The sequence below is a fragment of the Clarias gariepinus genome, chromosome 27, assembly GCF_024256425.1.
Source record: "Clarias gariepinus isolate MV-2021 ecotype Netherlands chromosome 27, CGAR_prim_01v2, whole genome shotgun sequence".
Lineage (NCBI taxonomy): Eukaryota > Metazoa > Chordata > Actinopteri > Siluriformes > Clariidae > Clarias > Clarias gariepinus.
Window position 1 is genome coordinate 8,359,062 of NC_071126.1, and position 12,925 is coordinate 8,371,986.

Here is a 12,925-nt window from a genome sequence, read left to right on the forward strand (position 1 = left end):
AGCTTAACGTGATGCCGATTCGATTTTAACCTACTTTAAAATTCCCTGTTATATTAACAGAACTTTTCTCAACATGAATTCACATTTTACCAGCTGTAACACTCTTCGAAAGATGACAAAAAGTGGTTAAGCTCCTAAAATGATACATAAAGCAAACATTTCAAATTGGAAAACACAAAATATTGGTTTACATTATTGATGTGAGAAAAAAAACAAAAAGACACTGGAGTTTCGTTTTAGGTGTGTTTTAATGAAGACACTGATTAATCTTATCCTGTGATGAGTACATTAATTTCCATAATTTCCAACTCACTGCCAGATTTAGAAAAGGAAAAGTATATCAATATGCAGCTGTAAAACTAAGGTACATTATTTACATTCTGAAAAAAAAATTAAAATAAAAACAGTGCCATGGTTTCTTTATGGAAGTGAATGGGAGTGAATACTAAGGACTAAAAAGATTTTTACTCCTCCATAGTCCCTTTTTCCTCATTAGAATACAAATATTTCAACAACTTTCAATATATGTTACAAAAAAAAAAAAACACACAAAAAAAAACACTTTATATGGAAATAAACTAAATATCTCAACAGACCAGGAAGGAAAATCTTCCTGCTCTGAATAAGTCTTTTAATTCTCTGAAAATTGTTAGTCAAAGTCTTACAATGCATTACAACCATGAGGTTTTGATTAAGGTGCTGTGGCCGAACTCTCGCGTCACTTCACCGAGCTGCGTCTGTGAGCAGATTCATGGCACCACAGTCTATAAATATGCTGATTCTGTCCAACATTAGGCATACAGAACAGTTCAGTCTACCAGGACGAAGTCACTTCCTGTCTAAATATATTAGGAGGGGAAATGTGAACATACTGCTATGAGCAGCTTCGGGATATGGGTGATAATGGTCATAATTGTCCTATCTACCTAACACAACGCACAATGTTATGGCCATTTTTGCTTAGTATCAAAAAATAAACCAAAGGAAGTGTGGGCAGGCACAGCACTGAAGAGAAATACTGCGATTTCATCGTCCCTTGATTTTAAATGAAGGGTTAACTCTAGGCCTAGTGGGCACCTAATGCAGTAGTGCATAAATAAAAAGAAAACCACCAACCTTCACTTCTTTTCCACACAGTTTTAGACCACCAGTCACAATAATAATAATAATAATAATAATAATACCACCTAAGGCATGATTCTAGACAGTTTATTACACTTTTCTGCAAGCGTTCGAAAAACAATCCTTAATTCTGCTCCTTTTCTCAACAGAAAGAAAAAAAGAAAACAAAAAAAATTGTTTGCCTTAGTCCTTTTTGTCACATTTTCACATTTTGATGATTTTTGTTTGTTTTTTACAGCTTTAGTTCATTGGCAATTTTTGAAGCTATGTTCTTGAACGCAATGGACGTTCCTGATATCCGCTTGAAGCGCACGCCGTTAAGAGAGAGGCGAGGCAACTTGCACACCTCCATCTCCCACTGGACGAGGCTTTCTGCATGGCCGTCGCCATGGACGCAGAGCAGCAGGAAGCGTTCACGTTGCTCGTAGTCGCAGTTGTTGGCGTCGAGCACCTTGCGGATCTCGCGCATCATGTCACTGGCCTCCATGGCTGACGTGGTCTTCATGCTCCAGGTGAAGCGCAGGGAACGGGGTTTGGTGTCTTTCTGATCCTCCTTCTGATCCCCGGACACGTTCCGACTGACAAAAAAAAAAAAAAGAAAGGGAAAAAAAAAAGAGAGCGGTTAAGGATAACCACAGTCCAAAAGCTCAGTGTGGTGTGTATTAGAGTGTAGAGAGAGTGAGTATGAGGGATAATCGCTGCTTAGCAGAGCAGGAGAGTGATACAGGTAATTTATCATACATGTTCTCCTCAGTGCAACATAACCTTGTGTAAATGCATGCATGGGAGTCTCAGCATACAGCATACACAAACATTGTTTTTGTTTTTCATGCAAATGAACAGCTCAAGAAGAAGGAGGAGAAGAGAAAAAAAAAATAGGAGAAAGTAGACTTTACAGGAATTATATCCACCCGACAAAACTGGATACAGAGTCACTTAAGGCAGAGCTAGAGACTCTCTTGCTGAGACTCTTATGCAAAACACACTGCTCATCAACTGTAAGCCTTTACAGCAAAATAAACAAACAAAATAATAAAATTGAGACAATTAAGGAATATCATAATAATCGTGACTCGTGGAGCTTACAGTCAACAGATATGGTAAAAGGTTATCTTTTTTTTTCTAATTATTTCACTTTAGAGTATCATCTACGTTAACTTTTGGGCCTCAAACAGCATCAAATGAAAAGAGTGCTCTTTTATGTACAATTCCTTAGTCACTCACACCAAGTACTGCCCTCTATCAGGGATTGGAGAGGGATTTGAGATTCAGCATTATGTTAGAAGCTGGTTAGCTTTGTAACAGTAAATAAAAGAACATTGATTGTTCTGAGGTGATTCTGAAGGACTTGGAAGTGGTTACTAAGAAGACAGTGTGTTGTTTAAAATGAGATGACGTTATCAAACTGAACGTGCTTCTGTGTCTGGTTCTGAATGTGGGTTTTGCCAGACAGCTGCTCTCTCCTCAGGTAAAGCAAAATGACTTTCACACAAGCTGCCACCAACAGATAATCAGTTATGGTTATCAGAACCCATAGCATATAGTTAAACATTCCAGTGCTGTCACTCGTGGAATGGGATCCCATGCAAACAGATAGCTCGTTGGAACTAGCATATCATAATGATATTTGTATGATCATCTGAGGACCTAATTATGCCTTAACACAGCGCCATATCAAAAATAAATCACCAGAACAGTTTTAATGAAAGGAGCAATATGATTTTTTGTCCAAAAGGTGGCAGCAAAGCAGAAAAAAATGGTTTTGAACTCATCATTTATTCACTGTTCTTATTTACACCAATATAAACTCACAAACTGTAAGTCTTAAAAGAAAAAATCAGTGAAGGTTACAGTAACACAGCTCAAGGCCCAGCAGTCAAAAATGGCCTGACGCTAAATAATGAAACCATCTGAGCTACAAACATATCTAGAATTCACACCAGATGCATTGTGTAAGGGTCACATGATGACTGAGTGTTCATTTCACACAACAGCGTCAGTGAAGTGGCAGCACTCGGCTAATACCCTATGCACAGCACTGTATAAACTATACGCACATTTGTGTTTATACTGATGACCTTATTCTGAAATATTAGTTTTTTTTTTTATAAACATTATATATGTTATGATTCTCAATCAAGTTATTAAGAGTATATTTATAAAAAGTATAAAGCAAATGCACCAGGAAGTGCATGCTCAGGTTTTATGAGAGACTGTGCATCCTTAAAAAAATATTGCATGAATGTATTCTGTATAAAAAAAATGTCTTCACTATATTATGCAGTGCTATTATTAAAAACAATCAGCATCACTATACAACAAAACAGTCCATAAACTGACTCATGGCCAAAAACCAGACACACTTAAAAAATGTTACATAACATCTTAATTGTCTATACAACCCTTCGTTTACAGCCCAAGCAATAGGAGACACACCTGATTTAGTTTTAGCCACATTGTTTCTGCACTCATCAGCTGCTACTTAAATCTACACTCAAACTGTGGTTGAATTTTGCAATCAGAAACTGAGGATATGAAGGTACAGAGCCCAGCGCCTTGAGGAGAGTTTCAGCTCTGTAAAGGCTGACAGGAAGCATAGAGTGAACAAGACTGCATGATGTGAGACGTCCTGTCTCACCTTGAGCCCTCAGGTCTGCCATTCCTCTCAAACTCTGCTGGGAGTCTTTATAACCAGGACATAAGGAAAATAATTGATCAGAAAGTAAGACAAAAGAGTTTTTATGATGGCCTGGGTTGGTGGTGGAGGGATGTTTATAACATGTTTTAACAACCCGAGAACAAAAAGGAGAGACCATATTCTTATCTTGAAAAAAGAAAAAAAGAAAGCTGTCTGGTGTCTTCATGTTCAATTTCCTGGGGCTGAAGGGAAGGATACTGCTTATGCACTCAGAAGAATGGGATCAAACAAGAGGAGGAGAATTCTGCAGCTGTTCTGCTTTCTGTAGCCTAGAAATGAATTTCCTGACATAAGTAAAATAAGTGGGGGAAAACGGCCATGATGTAAGTGGTTCCCTGATTTGGACACTTGATAGTTAAAATAAAATAAACAGAGTAGGAAACAAGAAGAGAGTTTTCAATTTGTGCTTTTGTATCTGGAATACACTGAAATACTTCCTCTATATAACTGTTTAAGTTGAGTAACTTAACTTTAACTAAAATGCGCATTTTATGGTAAATGCACATGTGCATTTACCATAAAAGGGAAAACAAAAAAGTTTTGGACATCGGGTCCAAGGATAGAATGTACTGTTGTAAATGTGGTTGGGAAAAAAAAGACAGAAAAATTATCCTTTTTCATGAATACAGTGTCTATGCAAGATGAATGACATTTCTAAGTTGAAGCCAGGACAGCTGCAATTTCAAGTGAGTCAAAACTCTTCAGGTGTAAACTTAACCAAAACCAGTACTAGTAATTGGTCAATCTCATGCTTATTTACTCGTAAAATCGTTCCAATACCAAGCTTACCACACAAGTTGCCCGTTCCTTAAAAGGATTAAGTGGAATACGTGAGTGAGAGAAAATACACCAGAAGGATATTAATGAGGAGTTTTTACTGGAAGCCAGTCTACATGTAAAGTTCACAGGCTATCAAAGCAATAGCAGGTTTATTGGATATCTGAAGACGTGGGGCATTCCCAAAAGTTCTGCTCATATTGTGTTCTGAAACAATGCGAGGTACTGGAATGGGCCTTCAGTACTGACAAGTACACAAATAGAAGTACTTAAAGTACTGTACTCAGGTAAAGTACAGATACATAAAATATGTACACAAGTACATGCACTCAGTTACCTTCGACCTCTGTTCCCTAGTAACTATGCTGTAAGACTTTATGTAATACTGCCTGAAATATTTTCAAGCTTCAAATACTTACTTGTAGATGGTTATCATGGTTAACACATTCACCAGTGCTCATTGAATAGGGATTTTATGAACTTTTATGCGGAGTGTGCCATAAAATGTTTGCGCGATGTAATAAAGATGTGCACAAAGGGAATATGGGGTGTTGAATACTGAAGTTCAGAAGCCGGTCAGAATCATGTTTTTTCCCCCACAATTTGGTTTAAAAGACAGACAGCTTTACCGCAAGAATGAAAAAAAAAATAAAAAAAATGCAGTGCAGATCTGGAGTTATGAGATTAAAATATCATTTGCCAGTATATCATTTATCAATGGAAATGTCATGAAGGAAGTTCGTGGCTATTAATCTGACAACACTGAGTGATAATAGGCCATCCCTTAAAGATCGAGTGAGTTAAGCCTTTATTTGCCAAATACATAAACTGCACAATGAAATACTTTTATGCACATGTCCCAGCTTGACCTGGGGTCAAAGCACATGGTTGGCCATGATACAGCGCCCCAGGAGCAGACAGTTACTGTAAGTGCCAAACACTGCCAGGCTGGGGCTTGACCCGGCAACCTTCTGATTATTAACTCAAAGCCTTAATCCGCTGATCTACCACTTGTTAATGTTTTTAAAATCCACTTCAACAATATGACCAATTTAGCATCCAAGACATCCTTATGGTTATGGAATCTGCGAACACCTTATCTACTCCTAGAATGACAAAGATTGGAATGTGCTGTCTGGCAGGACACACCTTTTCTCAGCAATAGCAAGTGGATAATACAGCCATGTGGAACAAGTTTAAATCTGTTTCATTAAAAGAAAAAAGAAAAAAAGACAACTGGGCTTCATATAGTCCATCCAGCCAGTTGTGAAAGACATTAACAAGTTCATTGTGGGAATTTGCACCTAGTGAAGCATGTTGACGGTGGGTGGAGTCTGAGACCTTTTACAGCAGAGTGTGGGTTAGGAACACTTTCTCTGGACAGATCTGGGGAGAACTGACAGGGGCAGGTCGGAACATCTAGAGCAGATTGTACAACTAGGACAAAATACTGGAGCATTAGAGCAGAGCCAAAATGAGAGGGAGAAACAACAGTCAAAAAGAAAAAATTTTCTGTACCTGAACTCCAGACACCTTGTAACAAATCACTCTTAATCGCCACATCTGTCAGCGGCCAAATTTAGCGCCCAGTATGGTGGCCTGAATTACAGAACCAGGGATTTAACTTTTCAGAGTTGACTGCAAGGAAAGTAAGGGGCCGATTCCAAAAAATAAAAACTGTGCGTAATAAAAAAAATAAAAATAATAAAAAGTCATGAGAAAACAATAATTACTGAAAATGGTCACAAACTCTTTCAGATGCAAAAAATTACTGTGAAACTGAAAGGAAAATGACTGCAAAAGAGAATGTGACATTAATAAAAATATATTAAAATAAATAAAACCACATATACAAAAGCTTAGAGTTTTGTGCACATTTCCATCCTGTAGAGAAGCATGCACGTGTGATTAGTAGAGTTTCTGGTGAGTCTGTTTCTTTCCACCGAGACAGCAGTGATTCTCAGGCATGCGCGGTTGCACTCCGGTTAAGGCACACAGATCAAGGAGTGAGTATCAGGCAATTAATCAGAACTTTGCCACACTCTTAATGTTAATGTTAACTCATGGCCACTCACACACCGAATTGAGGATCCTACCTTTTGGTAAACCTGAATGACATGTTTCTATAAAACAAACACATAATACAACAAAGGCGTCAATCACGCAAGAAACAAATATACAGACTAACAGAATCATTCCTGTGATTACTGATACAAAGAAAAGAAGGACACAGACATTAATAGTGTAGACAACATAAACGTAAAAAAAAAAAAAAAAAAAAAAAATCACCAGCATGTGAGAGACATCACAAGTGCTAGCATTTTCCAGATTATAAAAATGTTTGAAGTGCATAAATCATTATAATTCTCTTTTAACATAGTTTTAATGAGGCATAGTGCATTTCTGTCCTTGACAAAAAGTAAGCAATTCAAAGGCCACTGGTGACACTGCGGAGCTGAAGTGTTCATGTGTTTAACCACGAGGTTAACATCACTTACGTATAGAAGGATAGTTACACTACCATTCAAAAGTTTGGACACACTTAATTCTCTGGTCTTTCGTGATTTTTTTATTCTTTCTACATTGTCAAACAATGCTGAAGGCATCAAAAATATCCACTAATCTCCTTTAAACAGTCGATATTGAAATGTCTGCTACTTGTGCTCTGTAAAGCCTTTATAATGGCTCCATGAGGTGATGTTAATAGGTCATTTTTAAGGCTGATAATTACTCCTCTGCAGCAAATTTAAGTTTTGAACTTGTTTTTCCTGGGATGGTCTTCATGAGAACCAGTTTCATCATGGTGCTTGATGGGTTTCGCAAATGCACTTGCCAGTACTGTTTTTACAAGAACTATTACAGAACAGCTGACCTTTGTGTATTAAAATAACTTGTTACTTAATTTCATAATTCCATATACATTTTATTGCATTATTTTGAAAAAATACAGTATTGTTCTAGAATGTCTAAAGAAAAAACAACTAAATTAAAAGATGTGTCCAACCATTTGACTGGTACTGTATATGGCTGCTTTGGCCACATAATATTTTGCTTAGTTTTTTCAGGTGCATGTTCCTGATTCTGATAAGATTTAAACATGCACCACAGTCTGCAAATAATAGGTGGATCTTCATTAGTTTTTATTTTTTTATTTATTTATTTTTAAATGGCAAGCAGTCAAATGTACAAAACTGTTTTAAAAACAATATATTGAATATAAGTCTTGTATACTGCTGCAAAAAAGTGATAATTACATTATGCACTGCAAATTTTCTAATTTAAAATTTCAATCCTTAGCCAGCGTATAAAACAGCACAGGATTTAAAATTAGTTTTTAGAGATTAAATAGCACGCTCTACAAAATTAAACAAAGCCAATACATCAAGGACATAAAAATTTAACTTGAAATGTAAATTAATCCCACCTCACACTCGAGCTGCTTAAGAAAATAAACTTGAATTTAAAATTGCATGTATTCTGAGAATTTTTTTTTTTCACATAACGCTGAATTCCAGAGCTACCGTATGCTTAAGGTCTGGATAACGTCGTGGACAATTTCAATGTTAAATCCTTTCTTCACTCGCTTAAGTCAACTCTCAATATAACCCCAAATTAAAAATTAAGTTTTGGGAATCAATAAGAAGTACAGTAGCCTTTCCTAGTAATTTCCACCCTCAAATCCCAAATACTTTATTTCTTTTAATTGTTAGCTGGTTCTGAATATAACTATATTTAAGCAGCTGGGTTAAAAATCTGAACCGAGAATCAGTCGTATTTAGCGCTATCCCACCACAACAAGTTTTCAATTTCAGTATTACACATTGGCTTCAATCACTCTGTTAGGCCTAAAAACTGAAATAGAAAGTAGTGATGATTAATTATCAATGATTAATTCTGAAAGCTTGTAATTCACTTCATAAATAACTTTTACTCTATTTTATTCATGTTCTGCTAGCGCACAACTAATAGCGCTGTATAGTACACTACTTTGACAAATACAAACTAAATAGAAATTACAGCTTAAATGGAAACATGAGAGAAACAGAATCAAATCTTTTGTGAATTTTATTCCTACATTTAACATAAATAAAATGTAAAAGGTTTATAAGAAAGCACTTAACATACCTATTTTGCATTTATCATCATTGTTTGGAGTAGAAATTTTTTATTTTATATAGGAGTTTGGTTATTTTTGCTTGTTTACATAAATGTAGTTGTGTTTACAAACCTCATTTCACATGGGCAGTCTTTCACAAAAACCAGGTGAACTAGAGTAACATCTAGAGCAGCATGCTTACTGTGAAAACGTTCTTATTAAGCTTAAGTAAGAACAACATCGTGCTGCTTCACACGTATTGCTAAACCACTTGATAAAAGGGAAAAAAAGGCATTTTATAGTCTGGAAAATAGAGTAAACAGGAAGTCTGTTTGTACAAGGACTGTTTTGTGGTTTGTGTTTTGCATGAGCTTGCACAGCGGAAGGATTACAAGGAGGAAGAAGAGGAAACTATATTGGTTAGGTTTAGTGAGATCACCAATGCTTTTGTCTGGTGATTTCCACTTTCATAAATTAGAACAAGACCACCATCTACTCCACTGCTCACTGAATAAATCAAATAGGCAAACAGTGTGTCTCATCTTTCAGTGTGTCATGAAGATGTCATGCCTGACATGTTGATAAGTGATAAGTACGTTGCTTACCTGCGTGTGAGCTTGGAAGTCAGTTTGGTGAAGAGGTTGGTTGACCCGCGGCTGCGTGACTGTGAGAGCGGTGTTGCATCATGGGACAGGGTAGGTGAGGCAGGGGGTCCGTTGTATGTGGCCGTACGTCGATCTCTCAGCTGGCCGCCGTGGAAAGTACTACGGCTGGCCGTGCCTCGTGGGAAGCGTAGGCGGTCTGGTGGTGTGGAACTGCTGATGCTGTGAGACGAGGCCCCAGGGTTTCGCTGTGAAGAGGCAGTGGTTGTGCTGAGGAGCACAAATGTGAGGTCAGAACTCACAAGGAATTTTTTTTTCTAGAAGTAACAACTAAATGTCACATTGAAGTAAAACCGAGGCAGAAATGCACTGGGCTTACTTTTACATGTCCATACATAAACCCAATATTTATAATACAATATATATTTTTAATATATAACCAATAATGTAATAAAATACAGCGTAGCAGATTGAAAGAAGAGTTAACCATCAATCTGATTCAGCTTTTGAGAACATACTTGAACTGAACTCTTGATCACAAGCCTCCATAAAGGGCTTTATCAGTCCTAAAGCTCTTAGGTTGGGTTAATAAATATTTTAAGATCTAGTAGCTTAGACTTAACAGTACAAGGCATTCAGGATAGATGTTAAGCATTTTAAATAATTACTACAGAAATTCACCCTTCAGCCTCTTTGAATAAATTCTCAACTGTATGCAAAATATCACAAGAATTTATGTGGAAGCAAAATCTAGCTTAAACTTCCTGTAAATAATGAGACATTAGAATCCAATAAAACCAAAAAGGCATGCAGCCAGAGTTAGGGACGTTCTCAAAGTTCCTTTCCCTGCCACATTATGCATGAAATTAGGAGGAAGCATATCCTTTGGGACACTTCTACTTTAATTTGCATTCATGTCTCCCACTTTATCATTTTATTAGCTACTGTGACTTCTTAATCGTTCTATCACAGATTGAATCTCACACATTGATCTTACCTTGATCAGAGCTATGAAATATTTAACAATTAATATCATGTTAGACGTCTGTTTAAACACACTGCCTTGAGTCCGGTGTTAGATTACATTGAACTTCTTTTTATCGCATAAAGACATATTTAACTCTTACTACATGTAATGGGACCACACATGGGACATTAGCTTGGACAGTTTGAGGAGAACAGAGGAGAAAGGACCGCCTCAACGATTAGTCAAGGCTAGTGGCTCGGGAAAGTGTGAGGGCTCCCCACAAGGATGAGTGGCAGGCAGTAAAAAGTGTTATATATGTAATCAAAGAGAGGTCATGGCGGCATTAGAGAGGGGTGGGGGTCACATTGCAATTAGTGAGTCAGATACCAAGCTTGTCTTTACTTAGACCTGAAGAATTCAGCAGGGACATCACTAGGGGGCAGCGTAGAGCGGCAGGTGTGGCTTGAACCTGAAAGTGGCGTGGCTTTGTGGTGCCTCAGACGGACAGAGGCAGATGAAGCAATGAGAGCAGCAGTGTATGGAGATGGACTTGCTGTGGCGCGTGCTGGCATTTCACTCAGGCTGGCCAAGCAGGCAGCGGGAAATAATGTGCATTTAAACAAAACAGTAACAATGATGGACAACACAGAGCAAGAAGAATGCATAAAAGAGAGATAAAGTGTTTTTTTTTGGCTTTCTGCTCTCTTTGCTGCGGCGAAAGCTGAGACAGCAGCACATTTCTTCCAATATAGCTAAGAGTAATATAGTGCAATCTGGTCAAGAGTTTGCAGAACAAAATTACACGGAATAAATAAATTAATTGATTGCTGCTTTAATTACATCTCTAATGGGGCAAAATACATTTGGGGAAAAGAAAAAGAAGGATTGGATTTAAAAGATGATGAGCATACTACATAATCCTTAACCCGAGCCTGTAAAAAGTCTACAAAAAAATTACAAAAAAAGGACCCAGTGACTCTGAAAAGATGTTGACCCTGTGGGATCACAAGATCCACTGTGTGACATGGATAGAAAGTTTGTACTTCTCATCTTTCTGATAGAACGCTTCATATTTGATGGAATTACTTAAAGTCATGTGATATATTTACTTTACAGCACCTATCCTTTGGAAAATAAGATACTTACAACAAGACAACCACTGTAAAAATTAATTCTAGAAAAAAAAAACATGCATGATGTACAGCTTTATACATGTATCTGGCATTATAATAGTTCTTTTCAGGATCATGCTGTTCATGCTGATTTCACTCTAGGTGAAGAAATATAACTGCAAGAGATTTTTCCCCTCAACTCAAGAGGCAGCATCTGCATCTAATCACTGACATGTCTTATCTGATGTGTCTAAATCACACAGGAGCATCTTTAAATGATGCAATTACTCCAGACGACTGTGTAAATCTAATGCCACCTGAATAGGACTTAACGTGATGGGTAAAAACAAACTATTAAAACTTACAACCTACTTATGCTCATACTGACTATAAATTTAGGTTGAATAAATTAATTTCAACAATATGTTTACAACTGTAGAGCAGAAAGCAAATCATTCTGAAAGCTGGGAAAGTGGGAGAATTGAAGTTCCTAAGGTCCGCAAAGGCAAATTCATAGCATTTAAACATTAACCTCTTAAAAAAACCTTTTTTATTTACATATACACTGTATTGTTAATATATTGACAACAACAATATCAACAATTTCCACAATCAAATCAAAACACTTGATAGCTCTTTAAATCAACCCTCTCTCTTTAATTGATTGGTGCATGTTGTTGATTATATTTTAAAAAGTGATGAGCTTACCTGTTTTCTTTGCCGTTCTGAATGACAGAGTGTCTGTCTGCAGCGTTGCGTTCACTACAAACATAGGTGTTTCTCCTGGTCATCCCCCCAGACACAGAATTACTCTGTGAAAAAAAGGATTAAGCTGATTATTGATAATAAGCTGATGATAAAAAAGAATGTAAAATTTCAGAAGAGCTGGTGACATACCCCGGGAGCAGTGGAGCCCTTTTTGCGGTCAGGAATGTCAGCCTTATTTGGGTTGTTGGCGTTGCCCAACAGGGGGCTAGCAGGCGCCATGCTACGGCTGCCAGAAGAGCTTGACTTGCGAGGCTGGGCGCTGCTTTCCTCTTTGTGCTCATTATCAGCTGTGGTGGTCTGGCTCCTCTTGGGGTAACCCACGGACGGAATGGCTGGACCAGCTGCGAGGAGAGGCATGGGACCGAAGCCAAGAGGAAGAGATAAAGCTTAGGCATAACTCACCAACAGTGCATTATCTGTGACAATTTCAATTACTATATTCAAGGTGCAATATAATGAAGCTCACCCTGGTCACTGAAGCGCCGTTGTTTCTGGTTGGAGGTACTCCGCTGGACTTTGAGGTGAGACGGTGACTGGCCATTGTTGTGCTCACTGTTGGGTCTGACTTTGGTCAGGGATAAGTTACTGCTGGAGCTGGACTCAGTGGCATCCAACTAGAATCACGAGAACAAAACATGACCGTAATTACATTTAATTACTTATAATGAAATTTTATAATTTTTGAATCCAGCAAAAAACCATTCTTATGGATCAGTTGTAAGAACTGATCTCTATTTCACACCAAACCCCATTCTAAAATTGCATGCCTTATGGCTCAACTTA

At 37.5% G+C, this 12,925-nt stretch overlaps 1 protein-coding gene across 3 annotated transcripts in view; it reads right to left on the minus strand.

Moving 5' to 3' along the window:
• Window positions 1-229: 229 nt before the first annotated feature.
• Window positions 230-12,925, minus strand: part of mark3b (MAP/microtubule affinity-regulating kinase 3b) — a 52,940-nt gene continuing 40,244 nt past the window's right edge. The window contains exons 12-18 of one of the 3 annotated variants that reach the window (XM_053488575.1): window positions 12,609-12,756; window positions 12,272-12,483; window positions 12,083-12,186; window positions 10,665-10,844; window positions 9,299-9,565; window positions 6,694-6,720; window positions 230-1,700 (exon numbers count right to left, since the gene is read on the minus strand). In XM_053488575.1, the coding sequence (XP_053344550.1) occupies window positions 1,355-1,700; window positions 6,694-6,720; window positions 9,299-9,565; window positions 10,665-10,844; window positions 12,083-12,186; window positions 12,272-12,483; window positions 12,609-12,756 (1,284 nt within the window). In that variant the 3' untranslated portion in view covers window positions 230-1,354. The remainder of the gene's footprint in view (window positions 1,701-6,693; window positions 6,721-9,298; window positions 9,566-10,664; window positions 10,845-12,082; window positions 12,187-12,271; window positions 12,484-12,608; window positions 12,757-12,925) is intronic. The other 2 variants (XM_053488573.1, XM_053488574.1) reach the window with 2 other exon arrangements.